At 42.0% G+C, this 26621-nt stretch overlaps 1 protein-coding gene across 3 annotated transcripts in view; it reads left to right on the forward strand.

The window, feature by feature from the left end:
- The window catches only part of DCLK2 (doublecortin like kinase 2), a 319571-nt gene that overhangs the window by 240292 nt on the left and 52658 nt on the right, over positions 1 to 26621 (forward strand). For all 3 annotated transcript variants that reach the window (XR_003857315.1, XM_029605030.1, XM_029605114.1), the window contains 3 exons: positions 7701 to 7820; positions 10190 to 10336; positions 21245 to 21378. Coding sequence is in view for 2 of the 3 variants with exons in the window: in XM_029605030.1 (XP_029460890.1) it covers positions 7701 to 7820; positions 10190 to 10336; positions 21245 to 21378 (401 nt within the window). In the remaining variant the exon portion in view is untranslated. The remainder of the gene's footprint in view (positions 1 to 7700; positions 7821 to 10189; positions 10337 to 21244; positions 21379 to 26621) is intronic.

Consider the following 26621-nt stretch of genomic DNA (forward strand, 5'->3'; position numbering starts at 1 on the left):
AGTCCTCAATACTTATGAAACTTCATTTGATTCGGTCCATGTTTTCCAGGACTGTTGGTATCTGAAAAAATGATCATTCTAGCAAAAAAAAAAAAAAAAAAAAAAAGATGGCTGAAGCATGGCTTTCTCTGCCCATCCCCACCATTTAGTCCTTCAAATTCTTGCTCTTGGATCTATAAATATCTACTGTTTATCACAATGTAACCTTTTCTTTTTTTAATTTGTTATATGTAAACCGATGTGATGACTTAAGTTGAATGTCGGTATATAAAATAAATAAGTGGCTTGCTGTAAAGGCCAAATTACAACCTTTGTGGGGGAGGAGGCAAATAAAAGGGAGTCCCAGGTATTGCTTAAATACTGGTCTATTAAATTTATTTAAAAGAATTTTTAGCCCGCTCATCCATAGCTCTAGGCCTGGTACAGGCATACATTCATAGTATAAAACAATCTCAAACCAGAAACAAATCTATTTAAAAGTATTTATAGCCTGCACACTTCAAAGTTCGGGACAAGGAGCAGGTTTAAACATACATACATAAAAAAAAAAAAATAATAATAAACTTAAGACACGTCGCCTTGATAGGACAAAGGTTGTGTCCAATAAGTAAGACAACAGGGGGAATTCCAAGAATGTGAGGAATCTCATAAGTGCTAGGTATCATAGGGAGATGACAAAACAGCATAAAATACTGCCATAAATGTTAAGTCACCTGTGGGAGTCTAGGAAGGGTGGAGAGGACTGCATTATCTTCACAAGGGAAGATTGTGAGTGTTTGCAAAGCCAGTATGTTTAAGCAATAGATAGAAAAGCTTCTGTAAGCAAATGTCTTTAATGGCTTCTTAAAGCCTTTGTTGTTGCTGAGGGTACATAGAGTAAATGGAAGAGAATTCCAGTGTACTGGACCTGTGATGGAGCCCTTTCTCAAGCTGCTGCTGACCTTGCCTGACCCGGGGGACGGGGGGGGGGACGTCTAGTAGCTATTGGTTGGAGGATCTCAGAGTCTGAGTTGGAGTATATACTCTGAGGGTCAAGCTAATATTATGTTAGTAGGCTATGGATTAATACGGCAGGTTTGTTTTGTATCTGCCATTGTACAGGCAGCCAATGAAGTAACTATAGGATTAATGAAATATGGTCAAATGTCTTGGTTCCTGTAAGCATATGGGCTGCAGCATTTTGAACTAATTGTAGGGGCCGAATTGTGGGTTAAGGAAGGCCTTGGTATAGGAAACTGCAGTAATCCAAACCAGAGAAAATCAGGCTTTGCAGGACAGTTTTTAAAGTTGTTAGAATCAAGAAGTGGTTTAAGGTGGTATAGAAGACTTACTTTAGTGAATGAGGCATGAGCAATAGATTTAACTTGTTACATGGATAAAGAAGAATCAATAAATACCCAAGTTGTGTGCTTGATGGCAGTGTGTAATTATCAAAACTTGATTATTCTGGGATGTGAAACAGTGGTAAGTACCCAGGAACTTCTGAGTCTTTGTCTACTCAGTTGGGTAGGGGGCTGTAGAGATGACTTTCTTTCTCTTTTGCTATCCCCTTCCACTTTTCTCCTTTTCATCTTCATATTCTTCCTGCCTATTCGCCTTTCTCTGTTCCTCCTCCTTTCTCTTGTGGCTCTTCTCCATTCCTCATCTTCTTTCCCCATCTATCTGGATTCTGCACCCAACCCTTGCCATCAGTGGGCCTTTCTCCCTCCTCCACTTCCTGGTACTCCCACTTGTCCTCACTTTTCTCTGTCCCTCTTCCTCACCTTCCTTTGTATTGCCAAGTCCTCCTCCTTGCCCTCAATGTGTTAGGTCCTTTCTCCTCCTCTCCCCCCCCTTCTCTTTTGTTCACCCCTCTTGCTGTACTTTCTTCCTTGTTCACCTCTAGTCCAATTTTTGCTCTCTCTCATTACTTATCCCTGTTTTTCTCTTTCCCTTTGTCTACCTCTGCTGTCTTCTTACCCTTGTTGACTTTTTTTTCCCTCCTTCCCTCCCTACCCCTCTTCACCCCCTTGGTCAGAAGCTGCCTGGCAGGAGCAGGAGAACGTGCTTCCAAATCTGCTGCTGCTGTGCTGCTTCCCACCCCACTGGTTGTGGCGAGTAGAGTAAGCCAGTCAGCTGGGCTTGAAGGACCCTCAGTCTGACCCAGTATGGCAACTTCTTACGTCCTTATGCCATTAGGGTGCTTTGAAAAGATCTTCCTATGAAGCTGTCATCACTGTAATGTGAAAATCACACTGACCAGACTTGTAGAAATTAATATAAGGTTGCTGACATGAATAGAACATGTAGAATGCGGAGTCTGCCTGTGTGATCTGCTGCTATTCCCCGCGTTCCATCAGGCGGGAGGACAGCAGCGACCCAGGGTCCTATGTCAATTCTTCTTTAATTCAGCGACCTGCAGTGCACCAAAGGATACACTCCTTAGGGAGAATTTTGACTTGAAGAAATGGAGAAGAAAAAAGGAAGATCTTGGCTTCCCCAGCTGTCTAGGTATTGGTAAGAGGGCTAATGAACAACCATCTGGTCTTGTGGAGCAACCTGAAGTTACATCGAAGGATTCTACAGGTGAAGCCTCTGAGCTTTATAGCTCCTTCTTCACCACCATGTCCTACTTCCTTATATAATGGCCAAGGGAACATTCCACTGGGAACTGTAGAACCATTAAGTTCACCCTTGTCACCATTTGAGATTATCAGGAACACTATCACCCAGAGCTTTGGACTGTAGTATGATTCAATCTCCCACCCTTTTCCCGGCTTCACTGGACTCTCCCTCAGAGGTTGGTGTAGGTATGGTTAGTTCTGCACCAATGGAGGAGGAGTAGTTAACATCTGTGCCTATTCGAGTTCCAATAAGCTTGAGTTAGTCTTTTGGCAGAACTGGAATGGGGACAATGAATTGGTGGCTGAACCAGCTGAAATTACTTTAAAAGACATCTGGAGAGTAGTTACTAGAACTGAATCTAAACTGAGTAAATCAATTGCTCAATTAGTCTTCTCAGAAGGAGCAGCATCTAAATTAAGTTAATTTTAAATATTGAGGAACAAAGTGCCATTTTCTCTGACTCTGTATCTAATATTCAGTCTGCCAATATGAAAGACTGTCTTTATATTCATTGTAGAATGGAATCTTTTGAGAATACATAGATGGCAAAAAATCTCCACATATTAAATTTTCCAAAGACTAGACTGATTCTCCTTTGGAATTATTTAAGAAATATGTAAGAGAAATCTTGCAGATTGTACAAGATAAAGATGTTTTTATATCCCTGAAGCAAAGAAACAAGTTTGAGTAAGGGGGTTTAGATATTCTTACAGCTTTCAATGGTACTAATGTGTCAGCTTTCTTATCTGACTCTCAAGGTACTATTAGAACTAGAGCCACATTGATTGTTGTTTTTGTGGCTGAATTAGACAGAGCACATAAATTGCCATGCTGGGTCAGATCAAGGGTCCATCAAGTCCAGCATCCTGTTTCCAAAGAGGTCAAACCAGGCTACAAGAGCCTGGCAATTACCCAAACACCAAGAAGATCCCATGCTACTGATGCCACTATTAGCAGAGGCCATTCCCTAAGTCAACTTGATTAATATCAGTTAATGGACTTCTCCAAGAACTTATCCAAACCTTTTTTAAACCCAACTACACTAACTGCACTAACCACATCCTCTGGCAAGAAATTCCAGAGCCTAATTGTGCCTTGAGTGTGAGAGAATTTTCTCCGATTAGTCTTAAATGAGCTACTTGCCAACTTCATGGAGTGCCCAATAATCCTCCTATTATCCGAAAGAGTAAATAACTGATTCACATCTACCCGTTCAGACCTCTCATTTTAAAGACCTCCATCACATCCCCCTCAGCCGTCTCTTCTCCAAGCTGAACAGCCCTAATCTCTTTAGCCTTTCCTCTTAGGGGAGCTGTTCCATTCCCTTTATCATTTTGGTCGCCCTTCTCTGTACCTTCTCCATCGCAACTATATCTTTTTTGAGATGCAGTGACCAGAATTGTACACAGTATTCAAGGTGCGGTCTCACCATGGAGCAATACAGAGGCATTATGACATTTCCCATTTTATTGACCATTCCCTTCTGCAAAATTTCAGATATAAGATGGAGAAGTTTTGTGGAGCAACAATTCATATTTTTCCAGATGTCTCACGTGAGTCGCAATTGCGTAGGAAAAGGTTTTTTTTGTCATTAATATCTAAAGTTCAGTGCTTGAGGGTGGGGGAGGAGTATTTTTTTTTTCCTAGAATTTCATTGTGAATGCTTTATCACCTTCCAGGGGAATAGATATACATTCATTGACACCCCCCCCCCCCTCCCATTTGGATACCTTTTTAAGGGATAAATCTATGGAGACTTCTGGTATAAGTTAGGAAGTAGTTTCTTTTTAGGAGGCATATTATAGTGTTTTGTTTGACAGCAGGTTAATGCATTGATTATTTTTAACTTTGTGTAAATTTTTACTTTAGTGGATCCATTATTGTGGACTTGGAGGGTATTGAATATATGTAGTAAATGCCTACTATATTTATTGTAAATTTCTTGCTCAGATATCTCTGACTTGCATGGTTAATTGTAAAGCTTTTTGTTTTGCTCAAAACATTTAAAAAAATTAATGTAGAATGTAGGCCAAAAGTAAAAAAATAAAAATAAAAATAGTATGTTGAATTCAACCTTAAATTTAATTCCTAAGTATCATGGCTGCATTCTGGACTCGATTTACAAGAAATCACACGACTGACAAAAATCCCAGCTCATTAATATATGAGAGAATTATATTGCAACCCAATTAAGAGGATGGGGACAGTTTCTCTTGCTTTAGTGGAACCTGATCCCTGTCTATTTTTTCAGAAAATTGTGTTCGTGAAGAGCAAACTAAACTTGATAAAGTGTTGGGGACAGATGGAATAAATCAGAAGGTATTAAGGAAACATGAGGTTCTGGTAGCTCCACTGGATGACCTTTTCATTGCTTCTTTAGAGTAGGGAGTAGATTTGGGGACTGGAGACAGGCGGATGTGGTTCTTCCCAAAAGTGGAAGTAAGGAGGAAACCGGGAACTACAAGTTGGTTAAGTCTGACTTCTTCTGTGATGAGCAAACTAATGGAATCACTGCTGCAGCAGAGGATGGGTGCAGTTTCTAGAATCCAGGGGATTACAAGATTCAGTGTAACGTGACTTACCAGAGAGGTCTTGTCAGACGAATCTGAGCATTTTCTTTGATAGAGTGATCAGGGGAGAGCACTAGATGTAGTGTGTTTGCGTTTCCATAAGGCCTCTGGTATAGATTCACATAGGCAATGTATAAAAGGTAGCGCCCATGGTATGAGCCTTAGAGGGTCCGACTGGGTTAAAAACTAGTTGAATGGGAGGTGAGAAGGGGTAGTGGTAAATAGTGTGCCTCAGGGATTAGTCCTTGAATTGATTCTTTTCAACATTTTCATGAGCGATCTTGCAGGAAGATTATCAGGAAAGGTTTATCTTTTTCTTTTTTTTTCTTTTTTTTTTTACTAATGCCAAAATCTGCAACGGGGTACAGAGCCAGCAAAATGTGGAAAACATGAGAAGGGATCTAGCGAAGCTCAAGGAATGGTCAAGTCTGCAGCTAAGGGTTTAATGTAAAAAAAAAATAAATAAAAATGTAGTTATGCATTTAGGTCGCAAAAACTCAAGGGAGAGAGGTACAGTATAGAATGCAATTCAACATGTGAAAAGAGTGGAATCTGGAGGTGATTTTATCCACCGATCTTAAGGTTGCCAAACAGGTGAATGACGAGATGGCAAAAACCAAAAAGATGCTTGACTTCTTAGGGAAAGGAATGGTCAGCAGAAAAAAACAGTGATATTGCCTCTATATAAGTTCCCCGGTGAGACCTAATTTGGAATATCGTGTGTAGTTCTGGAGACCACACCTTCAAAAGGATATAAATTAGTTGGAGCTGCTTCAGAAAGAGGCTATTAAAATAAAGAGTGGTGGTTATTCTAAAGCACATGGGGATAGACTCAGATCTAAACATGGAAAGGTAAGATGGGGGAAGATAGTGACATTAAAATATCTCAAAAGGTTTTCATGCACAGGAGTGAGCCTCTTTCAGTGGAAAGGAGAACCTGTAGTGAGGGGTCATGGGATGTGTGTGAAAAGGGGTAGACTCAGGAGAAATCTAAGGAAGTATTTCTTTACAGAGAGAATAGTGGACGCATGGAACTGCCTCCTCATGGTGGAGGTGGTGGAGACATGGACAGTATCTGAATAAATTCAAGAAAGCGTGGGATACTCACTGTGAGGCAGTGCTTGTGAAGCTGAATGGGTAGACTAAACGGGGCTGTATGATCTTTCTGCCATCTTGTTTATATTTTTTTTATTCCTCCCAAACTTTCACCTGCCATTGCAGCAATGGTCCTTGGCCAGGGACCATAAATACCAGCTCCCTCTGGGAGCTAACTAGCATGGACCCTGAGGATGGCCACTAGATGTTGCCATTGCACGATGACTAGATTATCTCCTTTCAGGGGATGTGAGCATTGCCTCTGCCACATCACTAGTCCCAGCTTGACAGGAAAGGAACCTAGGTCTTCTGTATGCCAGTGTGCAACACTTGAGTTACTGGGGCAGCTCCAGTTTGAATTGTCTTGGATATCCATTACTCTGGATGCATCTACATTGAGGTTCCTTTCTATTCAGTCAGACCATGTCTCAGAGCTGAAAAGTGTGAAATGCTGAATTTGCTAATGCACTCTAGTCTGCATTAGACACAATAGTGCTTCATGATTCTTTGGTGTGTTTTGCATCACTATACATTCTGCTTGCTTAGATTGTCTTTGAGGACATTTTCATTTTTAAATTAGTAGTGAGTCTGGAGTGACAGGTCAAAAAAAACAAAAAGTTGAGTTTAATTGTCCTGTGCACCTCTAGCCAGTAATCAATCATATGATGGCACAAAAATTCGTTTTAGGGTTGAACTTATTTTATTGTAAGGCCCATGCACAGCCCTTCTCTGTGTGCAGGGGGATATGTACAGTATATGCAGATGTTTTTTTTTTTCTTTTAATCTTTCCGTCATAATGTAATGCTTTTTAAATAGGTACTTCTTTGCTAGATTTTAATTACCTGTTTTATGTCTAATACTAGTGAAAACTGCCCAGCGTTGCGTGTGTTGTCTTATTCATAACCGATTTAGATTTTGAAATCAAGCAAGTAAAAAAGATGAATATTTTATTAGCTAATTAACAGAAAGCATTTAGAAACTTGGAGAACCTCTCTATAAACTACATTGACAGTATATTAGGCTTCTCTGGTTGCCTACGTTAGAGGATGTTACAGAAGAAAAATTTAAAAAACTATTGGTCCCAGGACAGATCCCTTAGGCCCTCCACTATTTACCATCCTCCATTGAGAACACTGACCATTTAGTCCTACTCTGTTTCCTGACTTTTTTTTTATTTTATTTTATTTTTATCATCCCAATATAGTTATCTCTAGAAAGGAACAACCACTAGAAAGTGGAATTATTTTGGTATTGGGGATTCTGTTATTTGTTTACCACGGATAGTGTTAACCACAGCAAGCTTATGGTGTAATGTTATGACAGGTTGTAAGGATGGCCCCTGTAAGCTTGAAAGTCTGTCTGTATTTAATGCTGATGAGGATTTTTGTTATCAAGTATATGTAAAACAAAGCTGTCATCCTTGATACATAGGAACATCTGATTGAGAATGAGGTAGCCATTCTGCGTCAAGTTAAGCATCCGAATATTATCATGCTGGTGGAGGAGGTGGACACGCCAACAGCACTCTATTTAGTGATGGAGTTAGTCAAGGTAAGAGGATTTGAGTGAATACACTTTGGAATTTATCTACACAGTGAAATCTTATAGGACTACGGGATCATTAAGAGCTTGGACAACATAATTGAATAATCCTCTCCCTGAGGCAACCAGAATTTATGCAGATATTCCTGCCAGCAGGTTACTTTATTGGCATTAATCCGATGTATTCTAGCGAAATTATATTTTACACTATATAGGTTATATCGCAGAATCTCATCTTTTTTCTGGTATTACTAAATCTACCAGTCTGAACTAGCATAACTTTACCCCTAGGTAGGTAGATAGCTTAATGAAGAGGTTTTTAGCTTCAGCGTATCTTCATTCATCTTTGTAAGCTAGAACTGCCATAACGTCTGCTTATTGCGAGACTTCACTGTGTACAGATTTGTGGTGCTAAAATCGCTAAATAGGAGACGGTAGATCTTCAAACAGTATGCTTGTTTCGGTCAACAGTAGTTAAATTCTTCTTGTGTTGCATGTCTATGAGAAAAATTAATTGGAAGTCTAAGTATTCATGTACATATAGGTTAATCTGGCGTCTAGCCTGTGCTTGTGGGTCTGCTTACTGCAGTCTGTCTGTGCCCTGATCCTCTTTCAAGGAGACTTAAGAAATTGTTGAAGGAGTAATTAAGCAGCCAGGTATTTTATTAGATTAATTTTTGAGTGAAAGTCTGATCTCAAAAGTTCTTTTGAGCAAAGATCTTGGTATAATCTAGTACAGGGAACCTCGGAAATATTTCAGCAATGCAGCATGTTACATTCCCCCTCCATCTTGCTTGCTGCTTGTGGTGGTGTTGGGCCACTTGACTTCCCCCATAAGGTTCCTGATTTCCAGAACTTAAAAGTAAGCCTGCTTCCTGACTTTTGTGTGTTCTTGGTGCTTCGGTCTTAAGATGTTCTTGGAATCCTTTATGCAGTATCTTGGTTTCTTGCATTGATTTTAGTATGAATGGAGTAGAGAATAGCAGAATGATCTGCCATGAAAAAAATTTATTTAGTAATATTTTTTTTCCTGTGTGTTAAGCATAAGGTGACAAAGCAGTGCTTAATCTCAATTGGTAAATCTGAATTATAAAACTGAAAACTGTTTTTGTAAGCGCTACTGATATGATCTACTGTGTTCTTGTAATTGTTGATAAAATATAACCATAGTACACTTCACATGCTCAGTCCTTGCTGCTTGTCAAAACATTTCAGTTTATTCTTGAATTCAAAGGGGTTGAGAAAGTAGCACATTTACATACACACTGCATCTGCTATCTGTGCTGCACCTCCTGCATGTGTGATGTTTATTTATGGAAGATTGAGATCATTATCACAACAGTAGTAGCTGGAAGAAATCTTGGTAGTCATGTGATCGAATTTTTCTACAGTTCTGTACCATAAAGCTTTGACAAAACGGGCAACTCAAAACTGCACTTATTGACCCTAATAGGAGTGATTTCATTGGCAACAGGCATCCTTACCCTCTGTAGTAGGGCTCTCAGTTCCAGTCCTTGTAAGCAGGACTGCTGGTTAGGGTAACTAAACTAGCCTGTTAGTAGACCATGTGCTTACAGATATCTGATGAATATTCATTGTGGGAACCTGCTTGTGGCCCTCAGAGTGCTCATGCTCTGTAGTAAATAATTGCAGGAGCCAGATGAGTGATTAGCAACTGGAGCAATCATGAGAACCAGCCGTGTAAGGGATGACCAAGCTCTTTAAGCCATGATCCAACACTCATGGGGCATTGGTAAGGCTTAGATGTTTGTCATAGCGATCCTGAAAGACTGTACAATCCAGGATCCTCTTGTATATGGGCTAGCATTTCACAGTTCTTGCTCGTAGCACAGTGATCTTAAGATGGCATTTGGCTGTGATTCAGCATCCCAGTATCTATCATACAAGCCTTCACCAGACTACCCATAGTTGCACCATAAGACCAGATCCATCTTTATTCTTTGAAAAAAAAAAATTGCAGAAGTGAACTTGGTACAAAACTTTCATCCATACACATGTGCAGTTGTAAGGTGAATCTGTAAAGGGTGGGGGTGTGGATGTGGATGATTGAATGTGCGATGATTTAGTAATTGGTCTTCATTTCTCTATTTTGTTTTTCAAGGTAAGGATACTTTTATATTTTATGTAAGTAAATTAAGTCAAACAAAATAGAGCAAGGCTGTGTAAAACAAAAATCACAATCAGATTAGTAAAATGTACAGGACTGGTGAGATGCATCTATCGAACTTAAGAGAATTAGGAGTAATCACTTAATACAGGTGAATATTAATATATTTCAAGGATCAAATAGACCATTTCTCAATAATTGCATGCATAGATTAGATTGTTTTGTTTGATTTGTAATCTCTTGCTTTTAGGGAGGTGATCTTTTTGATGCTATCACTTCCTCAACGAAGTATACAGAGAGAGATGGCAGTGCAATGGTGTACAACCTGGCCAGCGCGCTGAAGTACCTCCACAGCCTCAATGTTGTACACAGAGACATCAAGCCTGAGAATCTCCTGGTATGTCTGACTTTTTTCCTTGCACTTTCAGCTTTCCGTGACTGCAAATGAAAGAACCAGAACTCATTGCAGTGCTTTGCGTAGTATGTGTTCATCACTGTTTTGGATCTGTACTTGATCTGATTTTAGCTACTAGACAGTATGCCCCATACCCCCGAAAATGGCCATCTGATTGAATATTAAGTGCAATAGAGCCAACTGTTCCAATCACATCAGTGTCTGTTCACTTCACTCCAGATGAAAAGACAGATTATTGGTCTGTTCACTGACAGCTGACAGAGAAGGGGCCAATCAGAATTGAGTAACCAGTTTCCTAAAGTTAGCCAGACAGACAGTTCTGACTGGTCTCTTCACCTGGCGTGGAGCGATGTGAATATATTGCTACTAATGTGTTGGGAGCTGACTGCTCTGACAATTAGTTTTCAGCCCAGTGGTAAACATTTTTTGGAGTTCATGGGTTGGAATGGGGTTCGGGATTTGGCCAACACTTACTTGTGTATTTTTAAGGTGTGGGATCAGCTTTTCTGCATGATACTATTCGGAAGTATTGTTAAAATTATCTGGTTAACTGTAACAGAGTATATTCAGCGGGGAAACTTTGTTCTGCTGAGTACTGGGCTAAATTTATCTGGATATGTTTGCTGCATCCTGGCTTAGTGAATGTGGACCTCATGATATCTCTGAGGTTCCATTGCTGTTCCCCTCCCGCAAACCCCGCAAAAAATGTTGGCTCCTTCGACCAAATACAAAGCACGCTTAAGACCAAGGCTACTGCTTTGCTGCACACAGCATTTAAAAAAAAAAGTAATTATAAACTCTCTAAATATGAGGGACAGAATGAAAATAATTGTAACAGAATATAAAATCATAAAAGCTGTGCATGTGTTGGGATGATATAATGAAGTGCATGTCCCTCCACATCCTTAACATCTGGATTTTCCAGTGCTTTATTCCCAATATTTTCTGGGGGTTTTTTTAATTATTTTTTTACTGTATTTTAGATTTTGTTTTTTTTTCTTAAAAATTTCCTAAGTCGATTTTTTTGTTTAGCTGTTTATAATTTTGGATTTGTGGGATCTTTCATCCAGACAGGTGAGATTACAAATGTTTTGCAGTTGACTTCACCAGTACTATTTGGGGAAGTAGGTCGGGCTGAAGGCTTCTTGCACCTAGACTGCACAAAAGCCTCCACAATGGTAAAAGAAGACAAAACTCATACTGTAAATTTTTATCTGTTGCAAACATAGATAATCAGGCCAAAAATAACCCCCAACTTACTGTGGTTTGAAAAAGAAAATAGCTGTGTAGGAGGAGGGGACACCATAGACTCTCCATCAGTGTCCTCAGGGCTGACTTTGGACCTGCTCACCAGGATAGATTCCCTTAGTACATGTACAACATTTTCTCTTCTCCAGGAGCCTTCAGAAGAGAAATCACTTATTCCTGCTTCAGGCAGAGGTAATATAAAGCTGAGAGGGCCACAAGCATCATGTACCTCATTCCTTTCCACCTGGAAATCTTTAAGCCCTGTTTTTGGGTGGCTTGAGCCCTTCGTGATGTGAGGCACAGCTTTCAATTATGGTTCTGGGAATTTAGAACAAGATCCCATGGGAAATTCCTGGTGAACCAAGCTATCTGAAACTTAGGTGGTAAAGGGTCTGGTAACTTTACTTTGGGGTGGATAGTGAGTAGGATTTGTGTTGGCTAGGGGTGGATTGGTTATTGCTAGCCAGCCAGGGCTCTGAAGTGCTAGCATGATGAGAGGTGCATTAACTAGAGCTGGAATTGATTTGTTTTAGGTTGAAGAAATGGGATGAGAACTTGGAAGGTTGTGATTGTATGGCAGTGGGAATTTTTATGTATTTATGTGGTGAACGTTGACTGCTTTATATATGGAATTGCAGGATATCTATGTTTTGATATAGTGCTATAAGATATACGCAGCACTGCACAGATACGCACATCTTTGGAGCTTATAATCTAGTCAAGACCAACAAGAAACAAGAGGGGCAGAAGAAGGGAAAAGATTAATTGATGGAGTTTAGTTGACAACGGAGGTAGAGCTGCAATGAACTAGGTCTTTGTGTCATGTTCTATATAAGAAAAACAGGAGCTGAGGTGGGCAGATCCCTAAGTCAGTACTTACATAGTTGAATGACTTTCAGTCCCGTTCAGTTCTACACCAAGAGGGAAAGCCAGCGTGGGGGATAGGGGAAGCCCACACCAGTGCAGGCAGCAGTTTCCCTTGTAACAGCATACAGTATTAATGTTGTAAAGCTTCTTAACTTCAGCAGGCAGCAAAGACTGAATAGCATAGCACAGCTTGATCCATTGTGCAAGCTCCAGTTTTCAAAATGGAGCCCAGCGAGATTCTGTTCAGGCAGACTGTGGCTAAACTGGTTTGCAAGATGAGCAATGTAAGCTTGCATCCATAATGTACAACCTCATGCATCATGTGTCATCTCCTTGGGTTACTGGCGCACTCAGACTTTTCGTTCTAATACGAACCCTTCGTCCTTCTTGCCAATGGCTCTTGGAAATCTCCTGCCTACATTCCACTAAGCTCTCAACAGGAGAAAGGGCCTTTTCACTTACTGGCCAGTTGCTTTGGAACTCTCTCCAAAGGTACTTACGCACTCTGTGACTCAAAGGCATTTGACTTCCTTAAAAACTCAGCTGATCATGGCCAGCCAGACATTCACCCAGTGATGATGTCTCTTGCATGCCCTGTTTTGATATCCACTGGCATGTATATGATGCAGTCAAATGGTGGGTCCATTTTATTGTCTGGGTTGTTTTTTTTTTGGGGGGGGGGGGTTAAATTTTATTTTTAATCATTTATAATTACAAAGTAAGTCAACCAAACTCACAGAGAAAAAAAGAAATGCATTTCTACATTCAAAAAACAAAAAGGAAACAAATAACCACATATTATGTCATATCATATGCAGTATAAAGCATTCCCCTTTTAAGAAATTTCAGGTGGGGGGCAGAATATAGGAAGATATTAATAAAGCAAACAATTACAAATAAATGGCTTCACATAGATTAATGATCATCCATTCAAGTTTTTAATCCTTGCTTAAGGCTTTAATCCGGGGGTAACAATTACCCTCCTTGCGTACAAGAAAGATTTTAATTGCTCAGGGTAAAAAAAGATATAACATTCTTTTGATTTTACAACACACTTACAGGGATACTTGAGGACATATGAGAAACCAAGAGCAATCACTTGTGATCTCATGGCAAGAAATGCCCATCTCTTATCTTGAGTTACGGGGGCAAAATCTGGAAATGCACGAATCGTGGATCACCCTAAATTGGAGATCAACATTTTTAAAATATCTTTTCATTATTTCCGTTATATCTTTTTCTTTTATAAATGATACTAACAATGTAGCACACTCATAATATTCAGAAGCTGAATCCTCTAGAAACCTAGTCAAATTACCTTTATCCATATCAATTTGCTGTTTTTCTCTGTTTCTGGTAGATAAGGGTAAAAAATATAATTTATTCACTGATGGTATTTCACCTTCCTTAAATTTTAACACCTCTTGGAAATACTTCATGAGAGTAACATAGGGTAATTCTCCAACCATTTTCGGAAAATTTAGAAATCTTAGATTCAGATGTCTCGAATAATTCTCTAGAAATTCCAGTCTCTTAGATTCAACATTTAAATTCTTTATCATTTTCACATTACAGTCTTGAATTTTCCCCATCTCATTTTCTACTTTTCTAGTCTGTTTCATCTTTTATCTGCATGTCGAAAACCACCAATTTTTGTTCCACACCATCTAAATTATCTTGAATATCCCCGATTGATTTTACCAAGCAGCCATTATATCCCAAATTGCCTCTAAAGTAATTTTGTCTGGCCTACCAGGCATTTGAAAATGGGGTCTAAAAACGGACTCACCCGTTCTCTGCACTAGAGATAGTCCTGCCAGCAAAACTTCCCTTCCAGGGTCAATCAGCACTCCTCCGAACCCCTCAGCCACCCTCTCCGAAGTCGGGGTGGACGCTGGGATCGCCGCAGTCAAACCATCGGTTCGCATTGTCTCAGGGCCCGCTGAGGACTGCCCCGGAATGCTGGCACCTTCCGCCCTCTGATCTCTTCCTGCTCAGGTCGCATCCACCGCATCACGGTCCTGCGACTCTGCTGTCTGAGGGCTCTCGGGAAGTGGAGTTATTTCAGGCTTGCGTGGATCCGGGGGAGAAAGAGTAACTTCTCCAGGTAGAGCCAATGCTTGCTCAGTGAACTCCACAGCAGAGTTTTCTCCTCCTGTTTCGATGGCCCTTCCAGGTACGTAGGATGTTAAGAGTTGAGTGGCCATAATTTCCGAATCAGAAGGAAAGATTTGGAGTTTGCCTTTTCTTTTTGCGGGCATAGTTGAGAAAAATTTTAGCTGAAATCGGAGCTCAACGCAAACGTGTCTGGCTACGCCGCCATCTTGCCCCTCTGACCCTTTGTTTTTCATAATTGTTTGTGATTGTTTCCTGCCCTCAAACCTTGAAGAATGAGGGATACAAATAATTTAAAATAAATAACAAAGTAAAGCTGAAAACATTCCCAAAATAAATAGTAGTGGATAGAGAATGTATGATTTTTTACTCACCGGTGAGAAGTTGTACATGTGCATGCGATGCAAAGAGCTCCTGGCTCTCAGAGAACGAGTCCGATCTCTGGAGGTTAGAGTGGCAGACCTGGAGGAGCTGAGGCAGACAGAGGTATATAGATGAGACCTTCAGGGACATAGTAGCCAAGTCCCAACTTCAGATTGGCAGCCCTGGTGCTGCCTTGGAGGAAGAATGTCTAATGATGGGAGAGCACCAACCAGGTGCAGCAGGAAAGGATCCTGTAGCAAGGACCGGCTCATCAGGTGATGCATTGTCCTTTCGCACTGAGGATATCTCCCCAAGGCCTACTGCCCAGGAGGGAAGGGTTAGGTCGGCCGTCATAGTTAGTGATTCGATTATTAGGAATGTAGATAGTTGGGTGGCTGGTGGACGTGAGGATTGCCTGGTAACATGCCTACCTGGTGTGAAGGTGGCGGACCTCACGCGTCACCTAGATAGGATTTTAGGGAGGAGCCGGCTGTCGTGGTACATGTGGGCACCAACGACATAGGAAAATGTGGAAGGGAGGTTCTGGAAGCCAAATTTAGGTAGAAAGCTTAATTCCAGAACCTCCAGGGTAGCATTCTCTGAAATGCTCCCTGTTCCACGCACAGGTCACCAGAGACAGGCAGAGCTCCAGAGTCTCAATGCGTGGATGAGAAGATGGTGCAAGGAAGAGGGATTCAGTTTTGTTAGGAACTGGGGAACCTTTTGGGGAAGGGGGAGTCTCTTCCGAAGGGATGGGTTCCACTTTAACCAGGGTGGAACCAGGCTGCTGGCGCTAATCTTTAAAAAGGAGATAGAGCAGCTTTTAAACTAGAACAAAAGGAGAAAGCCGACAGTCACTCAGCAGCGCATGGTTCGGAGAGAGGTATCTTCAAAGGATACTAATGATGCATTAGAATTAGGGCATCCCGACAGGTTTATTTATATATTTAGCATTTTTCTATACCGACCTTCATGGTTAAATACCATATCAGATCGGTTTACATCGAACGGGGATAGAGAACTGTAACACGGAACAGCAATTTATAATCAGAAGGAGAACAAAGTTACATAAAACAAGGACTATAAACTTGGAAGCTTTACAGCTGAAAAATAAAGGCCTGAGTAGGGGCAATAACTTAAACACAAGAAGTCATAATGTAAACCGGGCTAGGGCAGGTTAGATTATTAGCGAAAGTACTAAAATATGAAGTAAATAGAGGAGTAGTACAGTTCCATAGCTTGTGAACAGGTTGATTGTCTATTGTGTATCCGAAGGATCCGGGAAGGCTTGTCAGAACAGCCAAGTCTTAAGTTTTTTCTTAAATGTTAGTAGGCATGGTTCCAACCTGAGGTCTGCGGGGAGGTTGTTCCAGATGCCTGGACCTGCTATTGAAAAAGCTCGGACCCTGGTAGAGGTGAGGCGAGTGGCTTTTGTTGGAGGGGCTTGTAGTGCTCCTTTGTGGATTTCTCTAATCGGTCTGATGGAAGTATGGAGTTTGAGAGGGATTTCAAGGTCAAGGTGAAGATGGTTATAGATGGACTTGTGTATCAGGGTGAGTGATTTGTGAAGGACTTTGTGGCAGACTGGTAACCAGTGTAGGTTTCGGAGAGTGGGAGTAATATGTTCTCTCCGGTTGGTGTTGGTTAAAATTCTGGCCACGGCGTTTTGTATCATCTGTAGTTATTTGGTGGTTGAGCTGGGTAGGCCTATGAGTAGAGCGCTGCAGTAGTCTATTTTAGCAAATATTAAGGATTGAAGAACTGTCCTGAAGTTGTGGAAGTATTTATATATATCTCTCATGGATGAGAGTTGATTACTTTTTAAGAAAATTGAAAAAATACATAACAAAAAATTTTTTTTCTGAAATTTAATAAAGAAAATAATGATGGTGAATGATTGAGAAGACTGGTTGGGTTTCTTGTTAAAACTACGACGACAGGCTTGCTGACACCATCATTTAGGCTTGTGGTAAAAAGCATTAATTTTTTTGGCCCCTTTTCTTGTTAAAGACTTCAATTACCCCAATATTGACTGGGTAAATGTATCATCGGGACACGCTAGAGAGATAACGTTCCTGGATGGAATAAATGATAGCTTTATGGAGCAATTGGTTCAGGAACAGACAAGAGAGGGAGCAATTTTAGATCTAATTCTCAGTGGAGCACAGGACTTGGTGAGGGAGATAATGGTAGTGGGGCCGCTTGGCAATAGTGATCATAATATGGTCAAATTTGAATTAATGACTGGAAGAGGAACAGTATCCAAATCCACGGCTCTCGTGCTAAACTTTCAAAAGGGAAACTGATAAAATGAGAAAAATTGTTAGAAAAAAACTGAAAGGAGCAGCTACAAAAGTAAAAAAAAAAAAATGTGCAAGAGGCATGATCATTTAAAAAAAAAACAAACCATTCTAGAAGCAGAGTCCAGATATATTCAACACATTAAGAAAGGTGGAAAGAAGGCAAAACGATTACCGGCATAGTTAAAAGGGGAGATGAAAGAAGCTATTTTAGCCAAAAGATCTTCATTCAAAAATTGGAAGAAGGATCCAACAGAAGAAAATAGGATAGTACATAAACGTTGGCAAGTTAAATGTAAGACATTGATAAGACAGGCTAAGAGAGAATTTGAAAAGAAGTTGGCCGTAGAGGCAAAAACTCAAAGTAAAAACTTTTAAAAATATATCCGAAGCAGAAAGCCTGTGAGGGAGTCAGTTGGACCGTTAGATGATCGAAGGATTAAAGGGGCACTTAGAGAAGATAAGGCCATCGCGGAAAGATTAAATGATTTCTTTGCTTCGGTGTTTACTGAAGAAGATGATGGGGAGGTACCCATACTGGAGAAGGTTTTCATGAGCAATGATTCAGATGGATTGAATCAAATCATGGTGAACCTAGAAGATGTGGTAGACCTGATTGACAAACTGAAGAGTAATAAATCACCTGGACCGGATGGTATACACCCCAGAGTTCTGAAGGAACTAAAAAATGAAATTTCAGACCTATTAGTAAAAATTTGTAACCTATCATTAAAATCATCCATTGTACTTGAAGACTGGAGGATAGCTAATGTAACCCCAATATTTAAAAAGGGCTCCAGGGGCGATCCGGGAAACTACAGACCGGTTAGCCTGACTTCAGTGCCAGGAAAAATAGTGGAAAGTATTCTAAACATCAAAATCACAGAACATATAGAAAGACATGGTTTAATGGAACTAAGTCAGCATGGCTTTACCCAAGGCAAGTCTTGCCTCACAAATCTTCTTCACTTTTTTGAAGGAGTTAATAAACATGTGTATAAAGGTGAACCAGTAGATGTAGTGAACTTGTATTTTCAGAAGGCGTTTGACAAAGTTCCTCATGAGAGACTTCTAGGAAAAGTAAAAAGTCATGGGATAGGTGGTGATGTCCTTTCGTGGATTGCAAACTGGCTAAAAGACAGGAAACAGAAGGATTAAATGGACAGTTTTCTCAGTGGAAGGGAGTGTGCAGTGGAGTGCCTCAGGGATCTGTATTGGGACCCTTACTTTTCAATATATTTATACATGATCTGGAAAGAAATACGATGAGAGAGATAATCAAATTTGCAGATGATACAAAATTGTTCAGAGTAGTTAAATCACAAGCAGATTGTGATAAATTGCAGGAAGACCTTGTAAGACTGGAAAATTGGGCATCAAAATGGCAGATGAAATTTAATGTGGATAAGTGCAAGGTGATGCATATAGGGAAAAATAACCCATGCTATAGTTACACAATGTTAGGTTCCATGTTAGGTGCTACAACCCAAGAAAGAGATCTAGGCGTCATAGTGGATAACACATTGAAATCTGTTCAGTGTGTTGCGGCAGTCAGAAAAGCAAACAAATGTTGGGAATTATTAGAAAGGGAATGGTGAATAACATGGAAAATGTCATAATGGTGAAACTGCACCCTGAATACTGTGTACAATTCTGATCGCCGCATCTCAAAAAAGATATAATTGCGATGGAGAAGGTACAGAGAAGGGCTACCAAAATAAGGGGAATGGAACAGCTCCCTTTGAGGAAAGACTAAAGAGGTTAGGACTTTTCAGCTTGGCGATAGATTGAGGTGTTTAAAATCATGAGAGGTCTAGAACGGGAAGATGTGAATCAGTTATTTACTCTTTCGGATAATAGAAAGACTAGGGGGCACTCCATGAAGTTAGCATGTGGCACATTTAAAACTAATCGGAGAAAGTTCTTTTTTATTCAATGCACAATTAAACTCTGGAATTTGTTGCCAGAGGATGTGGTTAGTGCAGTTAGTATAGCTGTGTTTAAAAAAGGATTGGATAAGTTTTTGGAGGAGAAGTCCATTACCTGCTATTAATTAAGTTGACTTAGAAAATAGCCACTGCTATTACTAGCAATGGTAACATGGAATAGACTTAGTTTGTGGGTACTTGCCAGGTTCTTATGACCTGGATTGGCCACTGTTGGAAACAGGATGCTGGGCTTGATGGACCCTTGGTCTGACCCAGTATGGCATGGTCTTATGTTCTTAATGATACTTTTCACGAGACTAATGGAAGCTTAAAGAAGCAGAATGGGTCTTCATAGTCCAGAAATGTTGCATCTTTAATGATTATGATCAGGATTTTAGCTTGTAGAATAAGAAAGCAAAGTCTAAGAGATCTACACACCTGTAGCAAAGATATAGTAAGTCTAGAGGGCACTGCAATGTGCACCTCAGATAAGCTGGCCAGTAGATCATTGCTACTAATCAGGACACAGGAGGAGAAAGTGTAAAGGATTTGTGCATTAGACGTGATATGGAGAGTCAAGGTAAAGTACAGTAATCTGAAAGGTTCATGAAATCCTTGTCTTATTTCTTCTTTCTTTGTATTTAAAAAAAAATTGAAGCTATGGAAATATGAGCTAGTTTAAATGAATTGTATAATGGTGCTGAATAATAGTAATAAATGTTGCATCTTTATCATAAAGATTTTGTTTCTGTTGAGCTGCCTGTTTTATTTTCTTTTGAACTAAGTATGCAAATTAAAGAGGCTTTTCTGTGTGGGGGGGGGGATTAATTCCCTCCCTCTTACAAAACAAACTCCCTGGATATATTTACAAACTGAGCACTCACTGCAGACATCTTAATGCCTTTACTGTCTTCCGTTTTGAATGAATGGCATGGGTAAAGGTTTTCACACATGGTTTGCACTCCTACTCTAGAGTCTATGGCTTGGCCGACAGGAGATATATTGCAGCTTAAATGGGAATTTGACACGGTCATTCTCCTGATGTAAACTTGTCAGGGGCTTCCATTAGGAAAAATGTAAACATTTTGTCTGCCACCTGTTCTCATAAGCCAGGAGTAATGTTACTAGCTAATGATGGTTCTTTGACCCACTTAAGAGAAATTGCTTCTCGTTATGTCGATTGCTAGCCTTGGATAAGAGGACAAGCACTAAATCTTCAGCGTGTTTCTCATGCCACCCCCAGTTCAGATTCAAGTTCGCTGTCGCCTGATCAGTAGGATGGCATTACCACTCGGAAAAGACTGTACGATAAAAACAAAAATCATTTGTGATTCTTTAAACATGAAGTTTTATTTTAACCTGAAGCATGGTGAAACTAGGACAGAGCTGGCATGACAAGGCACAGCCAGGTTCATCCAGGTCTTCTGCCTTTGCTAGTAATAGGTATGATTAGAAGTAAGTTCACCTTTGGCTCATTGTGGCACCATGGATGAGGAGTAGGGATGTGAATTGGGTGCCTGATCGTTCCTGCTTTCGGGTTAGTCTAGCTGCAGGAAAATCTCGTTTTCCTGCGGATCGATGTTTTGTTTTTTTTCCGTGAAAAATCTGTTTTCAGCTTAGTGTGCGCTAACGGGATTTTCACGAAAATTCGGGGAAAAAGTGTTCGTTTCTAGTTTTTAACCAATATATAACGAATTAAGAAATATCGTACGATATTTCAATTCGTTATAAAAACGATTCACATCCCTAATGAGGAGTATTTGCTGGGCGCAGCGTAGTGGGGAGGGATAAAAATAGAATCCTTTTAGAGAGACTGAAGCAATATTGTTTGTAAGTGTCTGGCTAAGAAATGAAGATTAATTAGCAGCACATTTAAATAGCTCTTCTCTGTTTCTTCCCAGCAATAAGAATTAAAACTGTTCTTTGCAGTCTGGGTAATTAGCTTTGCTGGTGGTGGCTTTCTTCCCGATCCTAGAGAGATGGGTTTTTGTGTTTTTTTTTTTTTAAAACTAACCATGCTGGTCCTGCCTGCTGTGATGTGCATTTTACCAAGAGCTCCTCTTTCCTAGGTGTGCGAGTATCCAGATGGAACCAAATCCTTGAAGCTGGGAGATTTTGGGCTAGCCACTGTGGTTGAAGGGCTCTTGTACACAGTCTGTGGTACACCAACTTACGTGGCCCCGGAAATCATTGCAGAGACGGGGTAAGCGTTGAGCGTTATAACGCGTCTTGAACAACCGTTAAAGTAATAGTTGCTGAGAGGGGTCTGTGTACTGGGGTTAATGGGAGTGAGAAAGCCACAAAACTTCACATTGGATGCAGTAATGTAAATCCAGATAAGATGATAGTAGCATATCTTCTCGTGGCCTGACAGCAAAATAAATGATCAATTTAATGTATGCAAGCCAGAGTGGAGAAAGGAGACTGTGTCTACCCAAAGGCTATTGATATAGCAAAAAAAAGAAATCTGTTAGAAACTAAATTGATAGTCCAAGTAAAGCTGTACAGCTACTATGGCCTAAGGCTCCTCTAATGTGGTCATTCAGCTGGTGTAGTGGACTGTGGGTGAAAGACTCCTAGGGGTGACCAAGATCTTCCTCTCTGTGGTGGCACTGATGATTGATTGAAGAGAGTAGCAGAAATAATTGTGAACGGCACTCAAACTGTGGTTCCATCTGTTCTGACTCCTGGATAACCCTCCCTCCCCTCTGGGTCAGCATGCAAACATAAAAGCTCTCCAATAGTTATTGTGTGCAGCACAAGTTCTTACACGATGGGGTCTGAGTGCAAACCACCTGGAAGTGCAGGGTTTTTTTTGTTTGGTTTTTTTTTCGGGGTGGGGGGGGGGAATCAGTTTAACTGAACAGTCCTGTACTTATGCTATTCCATGTACATGGAATGGATTATCACAAAAACTGCCTCTTTGAGAACAGGGAGGGTAATTTTTATAACTGTATGGGGGAGAGCTAAAGTGTGCGTGTAACTTGTAGGTTTTGAAAGTGAACTTAGGCGCATTAATTAGCTCTGAAAATGCCCAGATAATTGGCCCAGCATGCACGTAGATTAATTTGCTTTAAGTTACATCCCCTCGTTGGAAGGGCATAACTTATGCGGGTTAACGTTACATGCATAAGGGTAGATTTAAAAAAATTGCGCGATCGCGTACTTTTGTTTGCGCACCAGGCGCAAACAAAAGTACGCTGGATTTTATAAGATACACTCGTAGCCACGCGTATCTTATAAAATCCGGGGTCGGCGCGTGCAAGGGGGTGCACATTTGTGCAACCTGTGCGCGCCGAGCCCAGCGCGCGCTGCCTGTTCCCTCCGAGGCCGCTCCGATTTCGGAGCGGCCTCGAAGGGAACTTTCCTTCGCCCTCCCCCCACCTTCCCCTCCCTTCCCCTCCCTAACCCACCCCCCCCGGCCCTAGCTAAACCCCCCCTTACCTTTATTCCACGATTTACGCCTGCGAAAAGCAGACGTAAATCTGCGCGCGTCGGCCAGCTGCCCCGCTCCGTGTTCCGGTCCTGGGGGCTGGTCCAGAGGTCGCGGCCATGCCCCCGGAACGCTCCCGGGCCGAAACCACGCCCGCGTTGCTGCTCCCAAAACGCTGTCACGCCCCCGAAACGCCAAGTCATTCTGCCACGCCCCCCGACACGCCCCCTCCCGCCCCTTTAAAAAAAACCCCGGGACCTTCGCGCGCCGGCGGCCTATGCAAAATAGGCACGCCGGCGCGCACAGGCCTTTCAAAATTCGCCCCATAGTTTTTTAAAATCAAAAAGCACGCGCATAAGTTCAGTCTCCATCCCTTTCCCCCTTTCCCTCCAAGTCTCTGCAGTTCATATAAAAATCCCTGCAGAGCCGGGTTAATCGCAGAGCTTCGGCTTCTTTTGTAAGAGCCATTTTACGTGCATAAAACCAGGTTTTGTGTGTGTAAAAAAGCTTTGAAGATCGACCTCTTAATCTTAGATGTGACCTTGGAACCTGGTTATTCTAATTCTGTCACCTCGGTTTAAGGCCCAAGGGGTTCTGCCAGTTAGATTTGCCCACAGCGCCTAAAATATAATTGTGATCACATTGGCTTTATTGGCCCAGATTAAATGCAGTCTGCCCAGATATGTTACACTACATGACGTTTTTAGAGCAATGCGTTTCCTCAGCCCTGTTTTATCCATTTTATTACATAGACTGCGTATTACAATGCAATTGTCTGGGGTTGGGGTTTTCTGTTTGTGCTATTTTATTATTTCATGTTTAATATTCTTCGTTACTATACAGCTACTACCTAACTTACGTAAATCCGCCTTGGTAGGTCCCAGGAAGGTGGTTTACATGTACTGATAAAGAAAACATAAGATTTTCAGGGTCTTCGGTTTCATACAACCTTTTATCACCATGCGATAGAACATAGCACTTAGTAATGCTTGCATTTTACCCTTTGGTGCTCCCTGCAGGCAAAGGCTAAGCAGTAAAAAAAAAAACAACAAAAAAAAACCCACCAGCTCTTTATTTATAGTGGGGGGGGGGGCGGGATGATATGCTGAAGGAGGTGCTAACCACCCCTGAAGTCAAATTAAACTCAGGGCTGTCAGTCGGACCAAATATCTTCTATTTGAATTTTTTCCAATTGTGGAACATGCTGGGCAGGAAAGAGCTAGAGGGAGTTACTCATGCATTGACTTTAAACTGTATAGATAACTGCAACTCTTTTATCTCAGGATTGCACAGCAACGTTAATTAGGCATCCACAGCTTCTCAAATATAGCAGCCAGGCTCTTTTTGGAGTAAAAAAAAAAAAAAAAAAGTGATCAATGTTATTCCTTTATCTATGGATCTTCATTGGCTCCCAGTGGTTTTTCTTATTAAATTTAAAATCGTTATTCTTAAATGCTTTAGGAGTCGACCATAGTATCTGTCCAGTTTATTGGTCCAACCTAAACCTGTCTGCTTGCTTTGATCTTCACAATTTGAATTGCTCATTGTGCCATCTCCTTCAAGTACAGGATTATAAGGCACATGGCATGCTTGTAGCTATGTGGCTCTTGTACTTTGAAAACTCTTCCCTATACGTACAAGGATCAGTCCAGAGACGTGGGTTGTGTATCCCTACCAGCAGGTGGAGTCAGAGAACAATTAGAACTTTGGGCACTGCTACATAACGAGAGTTCCACCTGCAGACACTCAGTATTTCTCTGACTCCAGCAGCTGGAAGACAGGCATCTGCACTCTTAGTTAATTTTTCAGTTTAGTTAGATTTTTTTCTCTGGGTTTTTTCTTCAGGATTGCTTCCTGAGGTGTTAGGCACCTTCGTGGGCCATCCCTCAGTCGAAGTCTAACGTCCGGGGGGGTTGGTTACCTCCGTCTGGGTTTCGTCCGTTACCACTCGGAGTGTGAAGACCAGGGGCTCCTGGTTACTCACCTCCGTGGCTGCTCCCCCAAAGCTGCTCTTTCAACCCTCTCTGCTCTACAGGACTCGGTAAAGTAAAAAAAAAAAAAAAAAAAGTAAAACTGAGTGAGACTTCCTCTGATGTTTTGAGCTGAGGTAAGGAGTCGGGTTGGGACAGCACTCTGGGGTGTTTGGCAGCCCTTTGGCCCCCTTTCCCTCTACTCCCAGGGCTCCGGGTTGCTCTAAAGGGATGGGGTAAGTGTTTCCTTCACTGGCCAGTTTATGGCGCGGTTCACCGCGCTCGGCAGCGGTATATTTTTTCTCTATTTTTTCTGTTCCTCCCCTCAGCTCCTGGGCCGCGTGGCTGCGTGGTTTTTTTCAAGGGGCTCTCGCTTTCTCTCCACACTCTGTCAGGCGTGTGAGCGTGAAGGCAGAATTTAGTTTTGTGTTTTCCCTCCCTTATCCTTCCTAGGGATGGAGAGTTTGTCGGGCCCTGAGCCTTTCCCCTGGGACGGGGGGGGTCTTCATGCCAAGGCTCAAGGGAGGAGGGATCCCCTTCAGTCTTAGTTCTTGTGGCGGAGGACAGCGCTGGGGGACTGGGTGAACTGGCTCCTCAGGATCCCATTCCGGCAGATGGAGACCTGGAGGGTTTTTGCCGGAGTTTGTCTTGTTAATGCACCAGGCTTTCCTGGCCAGAAAGCAGACGGGCTTCAGGAGGCAAATTCAGTCAGTGGGTCTTTCCGAACCGCCGTTCAAGAAGGATAGACTCGAGGAACAGTAGGCCCGCGGGGGAAGTGATGAGCCGCAGGCCCCTCCCCCACCCTCTGGAGTTCCAGATCCGGGTTCGGCTCAGGTTCCAGATTTGGTTCCTGATCTTGGGGACCCTGATCAAGATGCTGCAGATGATGATGATTTGCCACCCATAGAAGGGGATGATCCCAGCGTGGTCCGCCTTTTTAAGCGGAAGGAACTACGACCCCTTATTCCCCAGGTGTTGGAAGTTCTGAGGCTTAAGAACTCTTAGGAAGAATCAGATAGTTGTGTGGTTAATCCAGTTCTTGACGGAATACGGGGGCCCACTTCATCCTTTCCACTGCCTAAAAAGGTTCGCAAGCTGGTGACCCGCGAGTGGGACGCACCGGATGCGGGGATGAAGGTGGGCAGAACTATGGCCAAGCTCTATCCTCTTTCTACAGATGTCTTGGATCTTCTGAAAATTCCAAAGGTGGATGCGGCGAGTTTCGGCCTTGACAAAGACCACTATTCCGGTAGCGGGTACTGCCGCTTTAAAAGATATGCAGGACTGTAAGCTGGAGATCCAGTTGAAGCGAGTCTTTGAAGTGGCTGCATTGAGTCTTCGGGCCATGATCTGTGCCAGCCTCATGCAGAGGGCATGTTTGTGCTGGGTTCAGGCTTCTAACATCACTACAGGAGCTGGCAGTGGTACCGCCTTGGAGGGCGCTCGTTTGGAGGCGGGCATCACATATGTAGCATATGATCTAGTGCGAACTTCAGTGCGCAGCATGGTTTCTGTAGTGGCTGTGCGCTGACTGCTGTAGCTGCGCAATTGGTCAGCGGATTTGTCTTCAAAATCTCAGCTGTGTAACCTCCCGTTTAAGGGTAAGCTCCTGTTCGGAGAGGAACTGGAGCATTTGGTAAAGTTACTCGGAGAATCTAAGGGGCATAAGTTGCCGGAAGATAATGGCCCACCAGAAAGGTGTTCCCTTTGCAGCCACATTTTCGGGATTCATGCAGATTTCGTTCCGGCAGATATTCCTTGCCTTGCACGTCTAAGCAGACCTCAGGACGGTAACAGTTCTTTCGAGGGGGTCTTTGTCCCGGCCGGGATTCTGGACACCTAGGGACAGGAGGTAGTAAACCCTCCCAATGAAGCCATGAGTCCCCATTCTGTCATCGAAGCTGTCAGGGGCAGATTGTCCAGCTTTTACATGGAATGGGCAAGGATCACCTCAGACCGTTGGGTCCTGGAGATGATCAGAGAAGGCTACACTCTAGAGTTTTCACGTTCCTGCGAGAGGCCACGTGGGACTCCACGAACATC

Source organism: Rhinatrema bivittatum, chromosome 1, assembly GCF_901001135.1.
Source record: "Rhinatrema bivittatum chromosome 1, aRhiBiv1.1, whole genome shotgun sequence".
Classification (NCBI taxonomy): domain Eukaryota; kingdom Metazoa; phylum Chordata; class Amphibia; order Gymnophiona; family Rhinatrematidae; genus Rhinatrema; species Rhinatrema bivittatum.